The sequence below is a fragment of the Giraffa tippelskirchi genome, chromosome 5 (genome assembly GCF_054371585.1).
Source record: "Giraffa tippelskirchi isolate mGirTip1 chromosome 5, T2T-mGirTip1v1.2.pri, whole genome shotgun sequence".
NCBI classification, from domain to species: Eukaryota; Metazoa; Chordata; class Mammalia; order Artiodactyla; family Giraffidae; genus Giraffa; species Giraffa tippelskirchi.
In genome coordinates, this window is record NC_137279.1 from 154,203,624 (window position 1) to 154,227,265 (window position 23,642).

Below are 23,642 nucleotides of genomic sequence, written 5' to 3' on the forward strand. Positions count from 1 at the left end.
TAGAAAACTCCTCTGCCCTTTGGTAATTATCACTGAGAACCAGGTCAAGGAGACTTAACTGCTAGAATGTGTGTGAATCAACCCTAATTTAGTGTAAAAGGTCATGAAGATGCTAGTCACCCCTTATCTCCTAGAGCTTCTGGGCTACAGAAAGACCTGGAAGAAACATCATTCCATCTTGTGTGATTATTCCAAGATTATCTGATTAAAGGAGCAATTTATTCTATTATTAATTATTGTCCAGAGTAAGGGATACAGGGGGAGGAGGGTATGGCAACCCACTCTAGTATTCTTGCCTGGAGAATCCCACTAACAGAGGAGCTCTGGTGGGCTACAGTCCAAAGGGTTGCAGAGTTAGACATGACTGAAGTGACTTAGCATGCACACACTAGGGATACAGGCTCTCTGTAGAGTCTTGGCCTGATATGTAATCAGCCTTCCTCTAATGACATCTTTCAGCTGCCCCCCTCACTGAATGTTCATTTTATCTCATTTCATATTCTCACAAGGCTGAAAAGTCACCTTGCACAGCCTCCGAGAGGAGGTATGAATTCTTTCTGAGCCTTTCTCCACTACTAGGGTTTTGTCAATTTCTCTCATTTCTTCTCCAATTCTGCTAATCAGTGCATATTTTCTTACTGATCCTTGGCATACAGTCTCTGAAATATCCTCTGGGATAATTCAGTCCTGTCTACTGCCCTTACCTTGGATTCTCCCAATATGTGTTTAACAGGATTCTCCACTCATGAGCTAATGGACCCAACTCAGGGGAAAATCTGGTCTTTTGGTATAGAAAAAGGGTCTTTAAGTAGGTATACAGCAATGGAAAAAGAGGGTACATCAGCCTCATCACACTATTTAATAATAAAGCAAAAGCGACCACTATCATCTTCTAGTAGGAGGTTTTGGACATCTGTCTGCTGTAAAGCAGCGCTACACGGGCACACACCCAGGTTGTACACACCTTGGCTAGATGATCTTCATTTTCTGTGTTGACTCCAAAGCGTGAGATGCTTGTATTATTTAAGCTTGAACTATGCATCAGTTTTTTCACTCCACTTATCTGTGTCATGAGCTGTTGCTTTTTCTTTTTCTCCCTGTCTTTCTGGGTGGGAGATGGAATCTCCACGTCATTCTGTTTGTCTGCAATAACAATAAAAAAAAAATAGGGTTTTCAGTCCCTGCGTGCCAATGAGAACCCCTGTGTGCCAATGAGAACCACTGTGCACCAGTGAAAACCCACTGCAATATTCAAACAACTTCTAATGGTCTGTCATGGATAGCGCACCTTTAGGAAGGGCTGTCCTAGCATTATCTCACTTGACCTCCAGGACAATCCTATGATAGGTGATTTCATCTCTAAAGCAGCAAACTGAGGTCCAGAGGAGCTAAATCACTTATTCAAGAATGGCAGGTGGAACTCAATCCCAGGTCTTCTGTTTGCAGGATGATTTGGGGGAATTACACTTATACATTTTCAAGGTGTGACAGCAACATTTATATGTAAATTTCTCATTAAAATGAATAACTTGTCTGTGTATATAATCAAAAATGTTCATGTAGCCAAGCCCAGGTTAATAAAAACAGGCTTTATGTTTTGCTCATTTTATTATATTTGTATTTATTTTTTTAATTTAAAAGATCCACATAACTGTAGCTGGGTTCAGTTTAGACGAGTGGCATATATACTAAGAAAATGAATGGTCTATAATCTTTGAATGATTAATTTAAAGCTTTGGTTTATTACCATTTGAGGTTTAGACAAAGACTATACTTTCAGTGTTATTTCATGCCTTGCGTCTATGAATCCCATGAATAAATAATAATAATGCTTCTCATTTGTAACAGGCATTACATTTATTAAAATAGGCATATTAAATATTTATAATCATCTCATTTAATCTTTTAAAAAATTCTGCTACAACAAGATAATAGGAGAGCTAGGGTTAGTGAGAGAAACATATCTACCTGCTCAGAAGCTCTTTCTTCTATACCACGAGATTAAAAACATCAGCAATCAAATATTCTATTTCACTTCACAGGGGGATGGATGGATCCTGAGAGTTCTTCTGCAAAACGCATCAACTCTCTCAGGCCACAGATATGCCTGTGGGTGCACCGAGGCTATCATTTATTAAAGCGCTCGACAGCTACATCACTGAACTAAATGAGACCCTGTGGCTGAAAGAGTTAATGCAGCTTCCAAAAGTTCCTACATTTATCTACTTGTTTCAGCGAAAATGAATCCAAAGACAACTTCCCCATTTGAAAATGACACATTTCCAGATGGCCTGCTGGGATCTAGATGATTTGCTTTCAACTCTGGCAGCTGATGGCATAGTCACATGTTCTCCCTAGAGACCTCCACCTGCTCATAGGACCCTGTGGACAACTCATCAAAGCAAAGCGAGCCCAGAGACAGACGTGGAAGCAGCTGTTCTGGACCCTGGGCACGTGGCTGCAGGGCTAGAGCAAGGGTTTTCTCTGTCCCTGGAATCTCAGTGCTGTCTCTGGGTGTCTCCCAACTCCTCGATTCATCAGCCTATGACTCTACCTTAGGGAGGAATTTTAGTGGTCATCTTGATTAGTTTAGGGGTTTCCATCATGGTTCAACATCACCCAGGGAACTTTTGAAAAATACAGACTTATGAGCCCCACCCAGTCCTACTGAACCAATTTTTTTTTTAAAAAGCTGCCCAAGTGACTCTGATGGTCAGAGCCAGGTTTGGGAACTAATAATAATCCCACACACTCATTTTTCAGATGAAGTCAGCAACTTTCCCAAGCTCAATGGGCAATTTATTCAACAGATATTTATTTTGCAATTACCTTGTTCCAGACAGTGATTTAATAGCATAGAACCCAGGCCCCCTAAGGTTCCCGTTAAAATCTCTTTCTGGTCTCTCAGTCTTTGGCATAAAACTATATATGGCATTATTTTTGAATTTACTTTTCTCCCTGTCACCTCACTCCTAATAATGACTACTTTTGCTAAAAGGCCACTATAGCCCCTGCCTCTCCTAATGTCATTCTTTACCATTCTGGTTAAAGAAGCTGTTGGATTCTTCTGTGCCAATGAAAATACAAAAATCTGTAGTGAAACTAGCAGCTTTTTCTCTGTGTTTAATTAAAGATTCCCTGCAACAGCGAGTTATTGAGCCAAACCACTACTCTGTCTGGAATGTTACAATAAAGAAGAAACCCATTACCCACAGCGAATGCCATTTTGACTTTAATGGGTGTTCCCCTATGCAGGCATTGGAACAACTGATGGGTTTCCCTACTCTGAATTTCCTCTGTTAAATGCTTAGCCAGCACCATATGGAAATAACCTGAAACATTCACTCAAAGAATCATAATAAACACTTTGTGAATTTACATTTACAGAATGATCAGATTACAATGGGGAAACAGTGGAACTGTACAAAATAAATAAGTAAATAAACAGAAGCAAGAAATGGTCACATCAAAACTCTGATAATGACATCATTGGAGGTGTTTTCTTGGCTAGGTTGCAGCACTTAATCCTGCAAAATTCCTAAGTTCTTTTTCAAGATTTTCAAGATGTAGGAAAGATTTTCAATCCCTGACAGTAAGTCAGGGATTTAAAGGGGTGACTTTGCTCTGTTTGTAGCAATAATATCACATCTAAGGATCTTGCTTTAATCTATGCTCCTTCCCCCTGAGTCCTTACTTCCTCCTGTACCAGCAACTTGAGCCCATTATCCTATATCAGCATCACAGAGTGCCTGCAACGATTGTCTCTCACCTGCCTTTCAGGCTGTCCATCTGGATACCATCCTCTTAAATGAAACAACGCAAGTTTCACAGATCCCTGCAGTGGGGGACTTCCCTTTGTTCTGGATGACATATTGTAACTTTCAATAACTCTTATTGGGATATTGCTCTTCAAGTTTAACTGTAATCAATAAGGTATTATCATTTTATACTCTTGGAGCTGTGCTCTAAGAGCCTTTTATATTACTGGAAGCTGTTAATAAAATATTTTATCGTTAGGTACAGCAATCCTGATTCCTAAAGACTTTTCCCCAAAGAATACATCTATTACTTAAAGGTGATTTTTTTCTATATGTTCTGACAGCCTAATAACCTTCTTTCCCAAAGAAGTGACAGGTATTTAGATTTAGGAGTCAAGAGAGCAAAGTCCTAGTTCTGACTCTGGAACATTTTAGCCAACAAATTAATTTGGTCAAGCTAAGTTGCCTTCTGTTCCCCAGTTCTCTTTCTTGCAAAATGAGGAAACTAGATGAAGCCATTAAAGTCCCTTTCAGATCTGACATTTTATGAAGAAGACTTCATAGTCCTCCAGGAATACCCACCATGCTCACAGGACAGAAAGTAGAGTTCCATGTCTTGTACTTGCTGTTTGGAAACAAGCTTTGTTTGTTTGCTTTTGAATATTATCAAACTATAAGCCTACAATCCATTCCAGAGAGTCTGGGTTGACAGGTTTGTCTTAGTAAGATAATAAACTCCATCCATACCAGAGTCACAGAAAGTTAGAGCTGGAATGGACTGAGGATGTCATCTCTCCAGTATTCCCATTTTATAACCGAGGTAGCTGGTGAATCTTTTGCTTCTATGATGGACTTTTTTCTCCCTAAATTTTCTGAGGAATACTTAAAATTTTTATCCGTCTGTCTAGTGTGATCAGGTCTACCTTGTACATGCACACATTCATGTACACAAATGCACACACAAACACACGCTCACACTCAACACCCTCCAAATGCTAGGTGTGTAAGGACTGAGATTCTCACAACCTTCCTCAAACAACTTGCTCTTGATAATTTAATTTTGGAATAATGAGAAGCCAGATGATACGCTTTCCTCAAGAGATATACCTCAATAGCAAATGAAATATTCAACAGAATTGATAGTTCTTAGTTCTTGAGATGCAGTGTTGAGACTGAGAACTCATTTTTATTATCTTCTCAGCTTTCTCACTTGATAGCCTTTGATGCTAAAATGAGAATAATTGGTATACTAAAATATTCTCATGGTCCTTGGCAAGCCATTAGTGAAAGAGGTGACAAGTAAAGAGGACTGCTTAGGTGCAACCTTGGGTGATGATAGGCTCAGAGACTTTCTGCAGCTTTACTCCAGTGCTCAGAGTCTCTTTTGAGAAGACAGACAAGCCTTGGTATCTTAACATGCAATGTTTACAAAAACAAAAATGAGTTCTTGCACCTACTGATTTTATTCTTCTTTACCATAGTCATTAACCTGTAAAAATGTCCCTAAAACAGCCCCTAGGTTATGAAAAATGATTGGGTGTTTCACAGAGCAGAGCATATTTAAAATGGACAGGAGAAGATGCCTGTCTTTAAAGGAATAAAGTGGGAATAATGGAGAAGATAAGGATCAGTATATAATGCCTTCTGTTCGATTAGATTCTAGCTCCTCTTGGAGCTAGGACATATGAAAAAATCTTTTCTTTATTCTCTGACAAAGGTTGTTGCAACTGCTGCTGGAGAAAACCAGGTGCTGCAGACACCCACATACTGGAAATAGTTGGAAAGGCACTTGTCAATCACACCAGTGCCTACTGGCCACAGAGAAGTGCTGTGAGCTTTGTACTAGGCTGATCAAAGATTGATCTGCTGATAGCAGGAACTGCTTTGGTGTTAGGGAAACAGAAATGATTTTTAAAAATAAAACCAGAAGAGGTATGTGTTTCCATAAGATGTCCAGGCAAATGTTCATTGACGTAAGGAAATGTAGCAATGCCAAAAAGAAGGGAGGTGTAATGTTCAACTGTAAGAACAGGTCATTTCCCTGGAAAATAGAGTTCTGCTAAATAAGCATAGTGCAGTGGTAATAGAAAGTCAACAGGATCAGAGTCTAAATGCTACTCATTCACTTTGAAGTACAGATTGGCAGATTCTGCAGGCCTGATTTAAGAAAAATATGCAATGGAATGGCTTTAAACACAAGATTAGAAATTCCTAGTAATCAAACAGGATGCATGACAGTAGTCACCAGGCATGGCTGCAAACCCTTCCTGTCAGTGCTATGTTTTAAATACTAGCAATGTGAAGGCAGAGGATAAAAGGTAAATATGAAATCAGGGAGATAAGCATGCTGCTTGCAGAAGGTCAACTCTTTCAGAGAGGTGATGATTCTTTCTGCCCTCCTCCAATTTATCTTTAAGAAACTCCTTAGCAAAGCAATAGTCAAATAATTTCCAAAGCCTATTATCATGGATCAAATCACCTTTCGCTCAAAGCCCAGTTATTGGAAGAATTGAAAGAATACCACATCAAAGGAGCCAATTGGAATTGTCCCTAAGGTTTGGATAATCACAACCCCCCACTCCCACCATTTCAGAGGTCTTGACAGAGAGGAAGGTGGGTGGGTAGATAAAGAGTCACCTGAGGTCTATATATACATTCAATTAGCCCATAATAACCTTCTCTCTTTGATGGATATTTTAATTCATTTTTTTTAAACAAAACCTTCTTGCCTTCTTTTCTTTCTTTCTTTTTTTTTTTTACCTTAAAGGTTGTCTTCAGTTCTTATTTTAAATGGATTTGCTTTTCTGTGACTTAATCCAACTCCAAACTCACATAGTAATATTCCCAGATAGCGTGCAGAAATTAATACTAAAAAAAAATTCAGTTATGGAACAGTTTTCTTAGTGAATATCTTACCTAAGAAAGTATTTGAAATGTATTCAGACACCTGGTTCCCTGATCGGCTCATTTCTGAAAGGTGTGTCAGCTCCCGGTTCAGCATTCTTTTGAACTGTTTATAAAGCACAAAAATGTATTAACCAACCAAAAAATAGCAGATTATTATTTTAGTTCCAACTTTATTAAGAACCAAGAGACTGGGTAAGCAGATATCATTAGATAAATAACTGTTTCTACAAAATACAATATCCCCTTAATGTGAAATTGTTCCAACGTCACCTTAGAAAAAAGAGGTTTTCTCAGGATGTTTTAGAATTAACATCTGATTTTTTTTGAAGATGTAAACATAGGAAAATGAATTTTAATAGAAGTTAAGATAATTCCACTTAAAAGTGTATTTATTGAAAATTTCACAAAATATATTTACTGAAAATTAACTCTAAAATATAATTTAATAACCTATACAGTAAGAGGCAATTAAATGTGAAGAATTTAAGAGAAAACAAAAGAAAAGATAAGCATCCTTTAAAAATGGAGATGAGTAAAATGAAGAGGGTTAAAATACAGCACAGTCTATTTAAATACAATGTAATATAACATGTCCTTACTTCACAATAAGCCGCCTCAGCAGGCTAAGTGATAACACAGTTGAATCATTACAGAGGCTTTTCTACTTCACAGAAAACATACAGCTATAACATGCTACCAAAGATAATGGAATCAAATTAACCCACCTTGATGTAACCCCAAGATACAGATAACAAATAGTTTGCCTCAGGCATTTTGGAAAGCACTCCTTGCCACAATCCACAAATCCCTTTGAAAGAATTCACAGTTCTGAGAGCAGTCCCAACAGGATCGGGAAAGCCTTGCAGATTCAGTGGTGAAATAATCAAAACTTATGAAAGACAAAGCCTCCAAAATTTAGGGCATTTCCTAATCCAAACAAAGCCCATCTTCGCCTGTGCTCCCTGCTTCTTTCCTGGCAGAGAGAGTAATGAAATCAGGAATTGCACGAAGGAGCAAGAGCCTGTCCAAATGCATTCAGCTGGCTGGTTTGCAACACTTATGAATTATGAATAGTCCTGGTGGCCGAAGGGGTTTCCACTCTAGATTAGTCCTGCTCAGCTGAACTCTGCAAGGAAGGAGCAATTCTTCTTTCCTGAGGGGATGCCAGGCTGGGAAACACAGCCATCTTTTTAAAAGGAGAAGATTAAAATGGAGGAAGCCCCATGAATATTTAAGGAATCTGAAGTCTGTACCCTCCCCCATTTCATCTAGGTGTTCTTAACCCTCTCCACTGCGGAGACCCGGACATTCCAGACACAGCCTTTGCACAGAGCTCAGCCGATTTAAGGGTTTCCGAGTGATGGTGTGTTTTATTATTTTCTAAACGTTGAAAAAGTTAAAACTGTGGCTGTTTTTCATATTAGACTTTCAGAATACATGAATATTTTTTTAAGCTAGCTTTTCGGGGGATTTTTTTGCACACCAATGGCAGGCCAGTGCATTTAGATTAGACTTCTTTCACAACAAAATGATTAGGAATTAATCTATTTAATTTTAAAAGTACTTTGTACACAGAATGCAATTCTCTGTCCTCCATCAGCTCATTAATATGCACATGAGACTGCATTCGACAAATGAATTAAACACATTTAACCTTTCCATCTAGGATCTGGAGAGTGTTAGGAAATACAAGCTATCGTTTGCTGCATGAATGGAGAATTATTCGGGGTTATGAATGACTGTGCTGTTTCGGTATTTCAGTGTTACATCTTCTAATTCATTAAAAAAATATTTAAGAGTTAAATTAATCTTTATTTTGTTTTGTTTTTGCAATATGGAGCATGTTGAGGAATTCTTTCCTATACTGTCTCTTTCTTTCTCTCTCCCTCTCACCTTGTCAGCTTTAGAAAGATCACAGGCATGAAGAAAGTCAGAGACTAGAGCTCTGCAGTGGGATTCCCCACCCAGGCCCATCCTACTCCCCTCCTCCCTCCTCCATTACCCTACCCCTGGACTTCCAGGAGTTCAAGTACAGCATGTTAAAGAAATAGTGAAGCGCCATGGCAACAGCCCCTGCACGCAATTGCAATTGGCTCTCTTTCCTGTGAGGCATTCCCCTTTCAAATGAGCATCCTGCACCGGCAATGGCTTCACGTCAAGCATCCAGGCCCATTTCACACCACTGCGTGTGCCCGGGATACCAAGCTTTTTGAGGTGAAGCCAATGCAAGTCAGTATTGTGATCCTCTGGCTCACCACTCTAGGAACTGTCCTCAAAGAGGCATGTACCATCACCCTATTTCTGGGGAACCCTGCTGATGGATGTGTAGTTCTTCCCTCTCATGATACAAATGTCAGTGACAGTCACCAGAAGTCTCTGAATTAATCGTGTGTTTTACTTATTGAACCACTCTGCAATTTGAACTCCAGGTGAATCAGAACTTCCAGGTGTAAGTTCTAAGTTCTTTATTTTTTAAGACATAACCACTCAGTCATAATAGCCTCTCATTTTCAGTTCTCAAAAGATAGACACTTACACTAAAGACTTAGAAACTGAAAAAGACAGGTTTCTGTGCTCTGATGGATCAGCTGAATTTTGGCAAAGAAACAAACTTTACTAGCAGCTTTGCAAAAAATATCTTGTAGAAAACATAGAGACAGATGATATCTTTAATTATGTCTCTGCACTAGACTTAGCCAAATGCAACATTCACACAATCATCTTCATTTTGGTTCCTTTAATCTCTTGGAAAAACTTAGGAAGATCTTGGCGTCAGTCAGGTTCATTCTAGTTGAATAATGTTGTTTCATCCCATGTATTTTATAAATATTTAATGGACACCCGAGACATGCCAAGCAACGCATTGAGGATATAGCAGTAAAAACACAAAAACAAAAACTCCTCCAAACAAACAAAAAACACTTTTCATGCTTTTAATCAGTTGCACCCTAGTAGAAATAATCAGATATATTAGGGCATCTTCCTTAACCACCACAGTCAACTGTCAGGTGAGGGTGGGGCCAACTCTTTATTGGCCACATTGGCTCCTCAGTTCAGAATATAAAAGCAGGTAGAAATTCAACCATAATAGATTAGGAGAGACTTCCCTCCTTATGTTTTTCCTATTTCCTCTCATTGCCAGAGGATCCTGTTGCTGTACAGTGTCAATCAGTCCCAATGTGGGAACAGGGAGGTGGCTCTAAGATATAGTGCTGAGAATAAACCAGACTTCTCACCTTTCTGGCAGAGCTCACAGAAGGGTCAGGGAACTCATGTAAATAACAGGTGAAAACTGCCTCTCTCCTTCTCATGCCTAAATTAGTTCTTCAATGAGCCTTTAGGGCTTCCCTGGTGGCTCAGTGGTAAAGAATCCACCTGCAGTGCAGGAGATGCAGGTTCGATCCCTGGGTCTGGAAGATCCCCTGGAGGAGGAAATGGCCATCCACTCCAATATTCTTGTCTGGGAAATCCCATATATAGAGGAGCCTGGCAGGCTACAGTCCATGGGGTCACAAAAGAGTTGGACAGGACTTAGTGACTAAACAACAAACAACACGAGCATTTTGCTAAGGGCATGACAGTGCTACCAAAACTCAACGTCATCTTAAGGCAACCATAAAACACACAACATGATGACATACGCAGATGGAGGTCACTCAGTATTAGAAACTGACCCTGTCCTTTAAATATTGCTTAGCAACAGTCTTTGGTTTTTCTCCTTCCTAAGGGAGGGTTCGACTAAAGGCAATCACTGTCTCATCAAAAAGCATTTATGAATGGCCCATTTATATTGAGCTGGGTACAAATTAAGGCAGACATTGGCATGGAGGAGTGGACGGAGGTATCTTTTACATTCTAGTAATGCAGGGTCCAATTAGTATGATAAGAGCTGGACTGTGTGATGAGACACATCAAGGAACAGAATAGCTTATGTTTAGGGTTTAGGCTGGGGAGAGAGTTGGGGAGCTTGGCTTAGTGGGATTTTCAGCATCTGATTCCCATATGGGAGTTGCTTCTGTTGAGCCAGAGGCAGCTATGATATAGCAGATGAATCTAGACTTTCATTCTCAGCTCTTGATAACAGATAGCAGTCTGGTGAAGTCACCTTCGCTCTTATATACAAAATGAGAGTGATGCATGATTTTAGGATCTCAGCCCAAACCTGTCAAGAGTCTATGATGCATTTTGTGGCTGCCTCCTACAGTCTGGACAGCAGATTGGTTTACCAGCAACCAAAATTTCCCAGAAAACAAAACTCTCTTAACATTACTGAGAAAAACAACCCAAATCGGAAATGCTTCAGTCCTTAAGAATAAGTCACCAACAAAGGAAGAGAAGTGGTATCCTCCCTCCAGAGTTTTATATCCCAAGACCCTTGGAGTCTCCTTGTCTCCTTATCAAGTTGGTTGTTCAGTCCAGACAAGAAGATTAAATAGTTCCTGAGGGACACTGTGGCCCCAGGAGTTACAAGATTGAAAGGGAATTAGACATTATTTACTTTAACAAATATAATAGAGAAATCCACAAACAGAAGCACACTATTTCAAAGACAAGTGTGTCTCTACAACCTAAGGTACACAGATCCTATTATAGTTTTCTGTTAAGAATCTGCCTTCACGAGAAAACCCTGTTAGAGCTCACCTAGAAATAAGGTCCCAGAGGAAACGGCAAAGCCTCTTTTCAACACAGACAAGCAAAGTTTGTGAATGAACCCTTAGTAATCCAAATTCCTCCAATGCTTCCTTAAGCTAACACCCAACACTAGATTCATGAACACTGCCAGAGATTACAGTGATATTTTTGGAAAAAGAAAAAGATAGCATTCTCAATTTAAATGATTTGATATTGTTTGCCTAGTATATATCTCCTCTGTAAAATCATATGTGATTTTTTTTTTTTTGAGTAGGATAGCTTTATAATGGGAAGTTATTTAAAATATATAGACTAGCAAAAGCTGAAATTCAATTACACTTGATGTAAACATTTGGTTTTATGGCTTCAATTTTTCTTTAGCTTCAATGCTACATACAAAGAGTATTTTTTTCCAGGCCAATTTCTCCTTAAGGGATGGAACACTTCATCATTTTACTATATTTCTCATCAGAGGACTAGTTTGGGCTTTGTGTGAAGATCCACAGGCAGGCTAGAAACTCTCTTGAAAAGTTCTTAGTTAAATTGATCACACAGGAAGGCAGGATTAGAATGATCTCAGAAATTCATCCCTGTTCTAAAACTTGGTGATTCTATCTTTCTGAGTATAAAACCATCTAGGAGAGTAATAATACAAGAGACTAGTATCAAGCACACAAGAGGGTTACTTTTAAAACTAATCTGAGCTTGTTAGGGGGACCTAGAAATCACTTAAGAGTGAGTTTTTAGTGATCAAAAATGCTCTTCAGCCTATCAAAGACTAGATAAACCAGGCACTTTGCTCTCATTGACAACCTTAAGATAAAGTAAGTAGATGAAATTGTACAAATGAAAAAAAGGTGCTCCAGAGAGGAAGACAGCCCCCGAAGTCGCCCTTGTGGGTGGCCGTCTGCGCAGGAGCCCATCTGTGAGACAGGCGCCTTATTGTGTGAGATCTTCCTGTTTTTGCAGTATGAAACAACTGCCAAAGTCATTAAAGTCACAATGACTTTATTAGGGACTAAATTTTGACTCATATTTTACACTTTGTTAGTCATAACTTAATAAGAATTCCCGGGCATCAGGAAAAGTGAAGAGGCTTAAAATTCTGCCTGAAATCATAGAATGCTAGTAGCAGTAGAAGGAAGTTGAAACTGTGGTGGCCCAGTTGAGCAAGAAATGGAAGTAAGAGGAGCTCGTCTTTTACTTCTGACAGTGGCCAGATGTATGATCTTGGGTAAAGATGAATTAAATTCTTGGTGCTCAATTTCTGTCGTTGTGTAATGGTGAAATTTCTCAGGTTATTTTTGATTAAAAAAAATTATGTCTTCCATATTCCTAATTTTACATGAGAAAAAATGAAGAAGACCCAAAGAAGTGAAGGACCTGATTCCTAAACACTTACACTTTGCAAAATCTGATTTAAAAAACAACAATAAAAATGGGAATACAGTGTACTTTTTCTAAAACCCTTTATAAACTCACAGTTTCCACAGTTCTTAACATTTCAGATTATCTGACAATGTGCATCTCATCTCTTGTGTCCTTTTTGTCTTTTCCTATGAACTCTATCAGCTGTTTGAAACTTGCTGTCCAATTTTTTTGATGCCATGTTTGTCCCATTTAACAGGCAAATGGAATTGATCTGAGTGAGTTGGTAATGGCGTTAAGAAAGGAATAACCTGCCATTGTCCATTAATATCTACTTAACTAGAGACTATATAGCTCTGTCAACTACAAACTGGCCCTTGCCATCTACCTCTACAGGATTAAATCACATTCTGCTGCAGCTGGTGACCTTCAATACCCCCTAAAGGGAGTGCAGGGTGACAGCAGAAATGAGGCACTCTGTGCTTAGGGCAAACTTGGCAGGACAGGTCTTCAGACAGTTAAAGATTTTCAGGAGCTGATTTTGTGAGCCCAATTCTTGTATCTCCTCATATCTATAAAAGCACCAAAATCTTTCATGGTGACAACTGCTTCTCGTGACCAGCAGAAAACTTCATGGGATAAGCAGAAACTTTCTGGAAATATATGTGCTCAATTGCATGTATCCCCCCTTCACCCAAACCATATATATATATATACTGACCTTTCCCCCTGCTTCTTTGAAGCAGTTTCCCAGAGCTATCTGAAATACTGACTCCCTGGGTGCAGTCCTCATTTAGCCTCAAATAAAACTTAACTCACATCTTTCATGTTGTGCTTTTTTTTTTAAGTTAACAATTCCATGATTGTACATTCTAGCAGACACATACTGCTGTATTAATACCTGGAGTAAATCCCTGGTGCTCCAAGGAATATAGCTAAGTCGTTCTTACTTTCTATGTGCCAAATCAGAAAGAAAAACATCTAAACATATTAGAATTGAGTGATTCTCTTCTTAATTGTACAGTAACATCATAATCCACAATAAATAAGTATGCAATGAAAAATAATTATGGAAACCTCTACCATAATTCTGTAACAAAACACTGGCATTTAGGATGAAGCTAAAATGGAGTAAATTCCATTTGCTGGTTAGAGGACTAGTATCTGTTCAAGTGATATTTTAAAAGTCAAGATAGAGGCAAACCATTGGCACTTTCATATGTAGAACTGAAAAACATCAAAAGAATTTAAATATAATTTTGAATATAATTGCCCTACAATTTGATACTAGGTCTTGAACAGTTCTCAAAATCATTAGGTAGTTTCTTGTTATCCATCTGTTTATCTTTACTCTTTGCTGCTTATTTGCTTATTTTTTTTTTTTTAGATTTTCTAAAAACTTTTCAAGAGGAGATTTGGTACATATTATCGGGATGCTAAAAATTGACTTTTCCTAGACCTAAAATAATCCTCATAAAAATATTTAGAGAAATTTTTCATGAACTAACATTCCCCTAACTCTGAGAGCAGCTCAATGACACAATTAAATAGACAAAAGACACTATTTTTATATCTAAAGACATATTTTCACTATGCATTTAACTATAATTTATATGCATTTAACTATAAATTATATAACTATAATTTATAGCTTATAAATATAGTATGTAAGCATATATATGTTTTCACATATATAGGGTTTCTAGATTTGGTAAATAAATATTCAAGATACTCAGTTAAATTTAAAATTCAGGTAAACAATAAATGTTTCTTTTTAGTTAGCATAAATATGTACCAGATATTACATGTCCTAAATATCTCTTAAAGAGATTAGGTTTTAAAGTCATAACACTCATCTCATAATGTGTCAGGTTTGAGGCATAGTATATTTTTAGATAATTTAAAATATTCAAATTTGTTCTTTTTGATAGAAGTCTTTCCTTCTGATGAGAAACACTTGCAACTGTTACTGGAGCTTCATAATTTCAATTTATGGACTTGAGTTTTCCCTTTTAATCTGGTTGTTAATAGTGACAGACCCCCAACCACCACCCCCCCGCCAAAAGAAAAAGGGGCTATGGCAGATTTGGGGTGCTGGCCTGATAACTAAATACAGCATAGGCTTTATTTATTTTTTTTTACAGATGATAAAAATCATTGTAGCAATTGAAAAAAAATCGAGGAATCAAGGTACACTATTTAGTTACTCTTTTGCTTTTACATTTAAACCTTCTATCACTTTTTCTGTGCAAGATGATTAAATATTTAACCTCAAGCTTCTAAATCCAGTTCTAAGGCCATGGGATGTTAATGTGATCCCAAAGTAGATGACCAAGGTTTCTTTTGAACCAATTCACAGCCAGAGGTTCTACAACTTGTTACATTTTTAAAATTAGAAATCTTACCATGGATCAGACCCATGGACAGTTCAGTCTAATGCCCTCTCTTGACTAGTGGAAAACATGATCTGTGCTTGAAGGCCTTCATATTTAATTTGAAAACAATACCCCAGAACAAGAAAATCATCCCCATAAGGATCGGTCATGACTTTCTTTAAGAACTGATTTCCAATTTTATCCTATTACATCCTCTGTGTTGTTTAAAATCCTGCATTAAATATTGCCTTATTAAAATTTTAAGTATTTTTGCCGCCATAAAAATCTATCATAGATGTTTTTTGAGATTATTATTATACCTATTTTAAACACATTATGTGGCATATATTGTGTTTAATATTAATTATGTTGATTTCTGCTACTAATTGTGATATGCCCTTTGACATAAAAGACAACAGGATACTTCAAAACTTGCCCTGAGAATCACTGCTTCCCAAATTTGGGACAATCCCCTAGTTTGGAAATTTTCAAGATTAACTCTAGGGACCATCAAATAAAGAAAGAAAATCCCCAGATGACACTGAAATATCCTTTTCTTCCTTGAATAAATATATGCTGTTTTAGTATTTTGATAATCGCTATACTAGAATATGTACTTGCAAATTGAGAAGAATCTGCCATAGATTAGAGATTTGAGTATATTTTGAAACCTTAAAGGATGAACTGTCTTAAGTAACTTATCCTCAAAAAAGATAGTCAACTTGTTTTACATTTTGTCTTTCCTGTTATTAGCTACTAAAATTTGTAAGAGATGGATGGATATTTTGAACAAGTATCCATACAGTGCACTCCCAGATGTTTAAGTTTGTTGCAGCATGAAAGGCTTACAAAAATAGTTTCAGAGTTGGATGCATAGATTATACATGAAGTAGAAAGGGTTCTGATTATAGGATGGCTTTACCAGTGGGGTCTAACAGCATAAATAAGATTCTAACAATAGACTCAACATCATAATAATAGCATGACATAGCATCAGCTGAGTATCAACTAGATCTGAAAACAAAATCCTATATTGTAACTTAGACTGAGAAACTTGGCAAGTTGTTGAGCTTCTTGGAGACTGTTCTTCTACCTTTAAAATGGTAAGGTTAGAAAATTATATATATATATAGTGGTTGCCAAAGTGTATGAAACCTTTGTAGAATTTGCACTTAAAACTGAATTTTGTCTCTGAATTTTAAAAGAATCTGAGCTCCTGGCATCTTTTTCACTTTATTTGCATCTGGGTGGAGGTTTCATTTGGTTCTTCAGCACCTAAACTCCTTTCATTGTTGACAAGAAATTAACTAGAGAATTCCCCTGATGTGCTGCTGCAGGTGTGACCCACGAGTTACTCATAGAAGTTCTGGCTCACTGGTTGACATTTAGATTATTCACTAGTCTAAGGAGTGCAAACCAGAATTGCCAGAAAGATAGATGAAGCCTGTCAGATTAAGCTGTAACTCAACATGGCCTTGTGTTAAAGCCATACCTTTAGAAAGTTTATTTTGGTGATGTCCAGCTGTTTCAAATCTAGCCTTTCATGATTTCATGACTTAGCCGTTTTCATGAAATTAAGAGACTTCAGAAGTTATCTTGTATTAAACAGAAGCCATGAATGGCCACAGACTGCCTGCCTGATATAAGGTGATAACTGCACTAAACATGGATTTTATTCAGATTTCCACAGTTGAAGTCAATCCAGCAACACATCTGAATTGAATATATGGCCAGGGTAGGGATGAGAGGAGTATCAGCAATATGTCAGGAATGAAAAGTACAACCAATAATGGCATAAGGACTAAGCTGCTATGCTTCAGACACAGCAGATATGCCTGTATATTAGGCACGACATGTATTCACCTCCATGCTCCCCACTGAGTGTGCAATGACTATTGTCAGTCTCTGTAGAGTTTATATTCTTGTCCATAGAATGCAGATTTTCCAAGAGAAAAATAAGCTGAATACTCCAATATCAAACCAAACAACAACAAAAATGTGCTTCATATTTCTGCTTACAAAGAAAGAGCATATATTTCTAAGACTTTGTTCTCTGTTATCTGATTGATTTGGGAGAAAGCTCCTGTACAAACTTTTCCTGCTTCTGAGGGTACTTTGAAGAGTCACTGTGAACCAGATGGGGACCTCTTAACAAAGCTAACAATTAAGAAAGCTAGTATTGGTTATAGGAAGCACTTATGTGTAGCATGGTACAGTGCAACAGGAAACAGAATTCTTGGATTCTAATAGATTTGCTACAAATAATATAGCTGGTTCTCAACAAATTAAGTTTCCAAGTGTGTGAAAGTTTTAGTCACTCAGCCATGCCCAACTCTTTGGGACCCCATGTACTGTAGCTCACCAGGCTCTTCTCTCCATGAAATTTTCCAGACAAGAATACTGGAGTGGGTAGCCATTCCCTTCTCCAAGGGATCTTCTCAACCCAGGAATCAAACCCGGGGCTCTCACATTGCGGGCAGATTCTTTACCACCTGAGCCATCAAGGAAGCCCAGCCTTCATGCAATTGATCCAACAAATATTTACTTGAATGCCTACCACGTGCCTGCTGCTGCTGCTAAGTCGCTTCAGTCATGTCCGACTCTGTGCGACCCCATAGACGGCAGCGCACCAGGCTCCCCCGTCCCTGGGATTCTCCAGGCAAGAACACTGAAGTGGGTTGCCATTTCCTTCTCCAATGCATGAAAGTGAAAAGTAAAAGTGAAAGTGAAATCGCTTAGTCGTGTCCAACTCTTAGTGACCCCATGGACTGCAGCCTACCAGGCTCCTCTGTCCAGGGGATTCGCCAGGCAAGAGTACTGGAGTGAGGTGCCATTGCCTTCTCCCTACCACATGCCTAGAGCTATTCCAAATGCCAGATCTATAGTAATGAACTAGGTAGAAACAATTCATGTCACCAATAACATTAGAGTCAAAGAGAGGGGATTGGTAAAAAAAAGAAGTTCTATAAAAACAACAACAAAAGTAAAAAATCATAAATTGTGACCTCAAATTGTAAAACAAATAAGCTACTGAGTTAGGATAATCGCAATAAAAATGGTCTCTCTAAAGAGATACCATCTAAGCTGAAGTCTGAACAGTAATAGGGAGAATTGGTTGAATGCTAACTTTAAAATTCTTTGATTATATGTTTTGTTAGCAAGTAATAGTCTATGAGGTTGCACAGAGTCGGACACGACTGAAGCGACTTAGCAGCAGCAGCAGCATAGAAAAATAAAATAAATAACCTTGTGAATTTCCCTTTAATTATTATTTTTAAGTCATCTGACTTTGAGGCAAAGAGAATAGATTTGATTCAAAGCATCACGATTCAGTGTCTGAGGATCTTGGACACATCAGCTTGGATCTTGGACACATCAGCTTGCATGTTGGTTTCACATTGAATATGGAGATATAATAATACTTTCTTCTTGGTGATCATCAGATGCGACAACCTAGATGAGACTGCTGTGTAAGAAGCAAAGTGCTCTTCAGATAGCTTTCCTTACCATGCTATCTTGGATCTGATAACACAAAAATAACAAATAGCTACACACTTAAAGAGAGTGGATCCTTATGTAATGCTCTATCCTGGTACCTCAGGAAGATTTAAGAGCAAATAAGCTGTAAGTGAAGACATGGTCCTAAAAAATCTCTACATGGCCCCATAATCAATGTTCACTCAGGCAGAACCAGTGTTCTTGGGAAAGTACAGTCGTGGCTCACATTGTTAGATTTGAAAAGAAGTGGTCAAAGAAGAAAAATCTCTCCTGAATTATTACTTACTAATATCTCCTCCTTATTCATTACCTTTATGAAAAAGCTCATTTTTTTACTCAATATATTTATCTTACTCTAAAAATAAAGAGAATCCATTCTTGCCCAGGAGTCATGTGTTTTGTTTGTTAATTTTTGGCAAAGTTCTCCTATTTTACGATTTATCAAGGGCCCTAGAAAGACTTTTTTGAAAAGCAATTTATGACCTTTATTAGTTTGAAAATTTTATTGTTAATATTTTACTTATATAGCATTCAACGATGACCTTACCTTAATGCCGCAAACACATAAAAGAAGATTACTAGTAAAGGAGCATTTTTAATTATTGCAAGCAAAACAAAATGAATGTCCCAAAATTAGATTATACTGATTGTAAAGTGTTTGAAAAACAATAATGATTAATCTTGAGATATGGTCAGGGAAGCTCCCATGCAACTGGTAAGGAAGATGCAAATGAATGTTGTGTAACTAGATCCTGAGTGTGTTATAATGCAGCAGGAAAAAATTCTGTGGCAGTTCATCTTGTCAAGAACACAAGTAATGTACTGGTCCTCACCAAAAAAACATACCATTGCATCAATAAATGCAGATCTAACTAAATCATTCTGACCAATTACAGAATGGAGCCAGTATGGATCACAATGGACAGGAGCTGAGGGAGGGAAGGTACTGTGCCCTTTCATCTTGGTAGATGGGTAGCATCCGGCCAGTGAAACTAACCCTTCTGGGCTATCTACAGCAGGAGTTGGAGTCCGTCTCATTAATGACCCATCAGAAAGTCCCTAGCTTCTCACAATCAAATGGGTGGGCAAAAGGATACAGAAATGTACATTACCCCTGGATAATCTAAGCATGTTCCATGAATTTAAAGTTTTTGAAAATGCCAAAAAAAACTTCCCATCTTTAAAGTGCTGTACCCACTGGTGAAGTCATTACCTGTCCTAGTGTTGGTCAAAACCATGGTAAGTTATCAAAATTCTTCAAGCCAACAAATTTCCTAAGTGACCAAATCAAGTAGAACTGCAGAGAGCTTTTCCAAAGAAAACCAGCCCCAAACCAATTACCATCAAATGGCCAAAGCCTTCATTTGCTTTTCACTTCTGTTCTGACCATAAGACAGAAGTAGAGCTATGCCTCCTTGATAATTTTTAGCCCTACTACCCTAAGCAAAGGTGAAGCCTCAAAAATTTGAAGCACAATTTCAGGAGTCAAGAGCTTGTAGTCTGGAACAGAAATAAATAAAATCCCAGATAATGAAATGTTAGCTGTGATATTAACTGATAAGATAGCTAAGAGAATGGTCTATGAAAATTTGATTCAAGTCAAAGTAGCTAAGGCAGGATTTCAAAAAAAGAAAGTCAAGAAGTCTAGCAGATCTATGATGTATTTGAGCCAAGGGAGGTTTTCTAGGCAACAAAACACCAAAAGAGGGGTAAAGCCTACATCTCTTCATTCTCAAGTTATCATAAAATGTCCTTACTTTCAATAGGTCTGCTGATATTGAGCAGATAGAGGGCAGAGAGGAAATTAGAAGTTCACTGCTGTGAACAAGTGCTACTCAAATTTTAGACTACATTTTTCAACTCTGTCTGTTCTTCTCTTATACTTAAATGATTATCTTGGCTATTAAATAATCTTTTCTCCCCAGTTTCACCTCCAGAAATGTAATCTTTTGCATTTTTTTAGTTTTCAAATTCAAGTCGTGTATATCTTATAACAATGGCCACAATCTAAGCTTTCTTATTCATCCAAGAGTTAGAAATTTCCATTTCCTACATCACATGCTCACTTTGTCCTACTTAATAAGTAATGGTTAGCAATGAGTAAATATCAAAAGAGCTAAGGTTAGACTATTAAGTATATTTTAGGCATGGAATAATTTCCCCTAGTAAATACAATCCAGTAGTCCCCTTGTATTAGTGGAGGATATGTTCCAAGACTCCTGGTAGATGCATGAAACCGAAGACTGTACTGAACTCTGTACATACAATGCTTTTTCTTTCACCAATGATAAAGTTTAATTTACAATTAGGCACAGGAAGAGATTAACAATAGTAAATAACACTAAAATAGAACAATTGTAACAATATAGTGTAATAAATGTTATGTGAATGCAGTCTCTCAAAATATTGTACAAATTTAGTGCTTTCTCCATCTCAATTATGCACTCACTTATCACACACTGTGGCCATTGCTTTTACAGCTTGAGGAGTAAAACTGGCACAGTTTTTTCTTTTCTTTTGCACAATTTCACCAATAGAAGATTTGTTCTTACCATAGATCTTAGCAACCTCAGATACAATTTTTTTTCTTTTCCTTATCAAGTCAAGAATTTTTACCTTTTCACTTAAAGGAAGCACGTTTTATGACTTGTCTTAGGCATATTGAATGGCCAGCAGAACTACTCTTGTGTTTTGGGGGCCATTATTATGTAAAACATAAAATAAAGGCTATTTGAAAACAAGCACTGAGATACCAGAACAGTTGATCGGATGACCCTCCTGGCTACTAAGTGACTATGGATATGCTGGATAAAGGGGTGAATCACGTGCTTCTGGGTGGGTGGAGTGAGACAGTGCGTGATTTCACCACACTAATCAGAACAGCGCACAATTTAAAACTTATCAATTGTTTACTTCTGGAATTTTCCATTTAATATTTCTGGACTGCTGTTGACCACGGGTTACTGAAACAGTGGAAAGCAAAACCACAAATAGGGTGGTGGGGCTACTACAAACCAGAGGATCAGTTCTTCCTAAGCCATTTTCCCTTCATTTTTTCGTGCATCTTCTTCTCATTTTAAGGATTTAGGTTAATAGCTTAAAATTCATCAATGTTTTACTGCAAGATATTTGCAACATTTGCCTAACTCAGATATCTACAAACATCAAAATTCATCCTGAGCTACCCTGACACATCAAAATGTATCTCTATCTACTATAAACGAGGTTTATTTGATTTAAAATGTTGACAAGGCATCAATTGCATCAGTATTGTTTGTAAATATGTAGCTGCCAACACTGTTAAACCCAGCTTCACCAAGATGTTGGTAACACAGCTCAAGAATCCAGAAAGCATATTTGAGTTGAGAGAGCTTTGCATAATTTGGGCCACTGGGCAGAAACATTCTGGGGTGCAGGGATAGAGTCAATCTGAGATAACTGTCTTCATTTCTACTTCCTAAACTAATAGTTCTGTTAAGCAGCAGAGAGAATCGAAACATTGACTATTTTTTAACCAGTTGGTAAAACTCTCCAGTTTATCACCTTCGATTTCAGAGAGAGGAAAGGAAGAAATAGAAAGAAGTTGAGGGCAGTTATGCAAATCACAGGGTTTTTGCTACTTAAACTTTGGCATTGGGATCAGTGGAAAAGCAAACGAGTATCAAAAGTTTTAAAAATATTGTCCTTTAATCCATTAATTTCATATATGGGAATCTAATCTAAGAAAAGAATGAAGAAATCCATGATTATGTTAACTGAAAAAGTTGAAAATAAATTATCTGTACTGTACCATTTCAGTTACATGACAATAAAAATGTTAATCCTGGTTGCCTTAATGAGATTTTTTTTATCTGATGATATATTAATTCAGATATATTATTATTCATATTAATTCAGAAGTTGAAATAGCAAAAAACAAAGAGAAGCAAAACAAAACAACCAATGTCAGGGGCATTTAAAGTAATTTGCTCCAACTATTTCCTGCTAGATTTTGATCACAAAAGTTTCAGGAATACTAAATTAGTTCTCTTTATTTGAAATGATTAAGACATGGACTGCTTTTATTCAGGAAAGGTAATGAGGAGGACAGTGAGAAGGTTAAAAACCAATGCAAATTAAAACTAAGGAAGGAATGTCCCATGTCTTCATTAAGCTTAATCAGCTTTTTGCTGAAGATGAAGAGCAAGTTGGATTTTGTACCTCAGTCTTCCACTAATTAACCTGATGACCCTGGAGAAGTAATGCCATAATAAAATTACTCTTCATTTAGACTGTGTTTTACATTTTACAAAGATCTTTGGAGCATACTGGATATTTAATCCTCAGTTTTTAATAATCCTCATCTATAAAGTGAAGTCTTCAGACAGATATCTATGGGTCCCTTTTGGGCTCAAAGTTCTAGAATTTTGTCAAATGCAACCACATAGACTATAACAAAAAAGAATATATTCAGATCTTTTTTGGTTAGGTTTATTAACTTTTACCATCCATTCTGACCAAAAACAGTAGATAGTTGCCAAATTAACACTCCACTTCACCCTGTCTGATTAGTTTTATCACACAGCCTATGTGGTAGGGTTAGACAGACATCTTGATTTAACAACAATACCTCTTCTTACTGGGCCCAAAACAACTATTTAAAATTTTCAGATATAAAATGCCAAAACCTCTTGTCTTAAAGGTAAATTCTTAAAACTGGATACATCATTTTACCTCCTAGCATCTGTACTCAAATTTCATTTTTATAATTTGCTGAGGGTTATAACATTATGCACTATGCTGTTAGCAAAGAGTGAAGGGAACTAGACCATAGAGAGTTTTAAATGACCATTTTTAAGGCGACCATATTTTGAATAGCTAAAAAAAAAAAGATGAAATTGAGTCATGGAGATGAATTTTCTTTTCAATAAGTTCACTAAACTTCAATCTCTGAAGCATTTGAAATGGCAAGTAATTAGCTGAAGGAAACATGTGATTCATGAGTAGAACTGCTTGATTTGTAGCTTTTAAACTCTACTGTCACAGAGAGAAAAAATTATCAGGCACTTTTTAAAGAGAAAAAGATTATCAGTCTCTTCCCACAACAGAAACAAAAGAACCATGA

The 23,642-nt window shown here is 37.4% G+C and overlaps 1 protein-coding gene across 3 annotated transcripts in view; it reads right to left on the minus strand.

Moving 5' to 3' along the window:
* Positions 1–23,642, minus strand: part of PDE4B (phosphodiesterase 4B) — a 653,160-nt gene that overhangs the window by 12,193 nt on the left and 617,325 nt on the right. For 2 of the 3 annotated variants that reach the window (XM_081490838.1, XM_081490839.1), the window contains 2 exons: positions 6,675–6,768; positions 965–1,143 (listed from right to left, as the gene is read on the minus strand). In XM_081490838.1, coding sequence (XP_081346964.1) covers positions 965–1,143; positions 6,675–6,768 — 273 coding nt within the window. Of the gene's footprint in view, positions 1–964; positions 1,144–6,674; positions 6,769–7,390; positions 7,877–23,642 lie in introns of those variants that run through there. The other variant, XM_081490840.1, reaches the window with a different exon arrangement.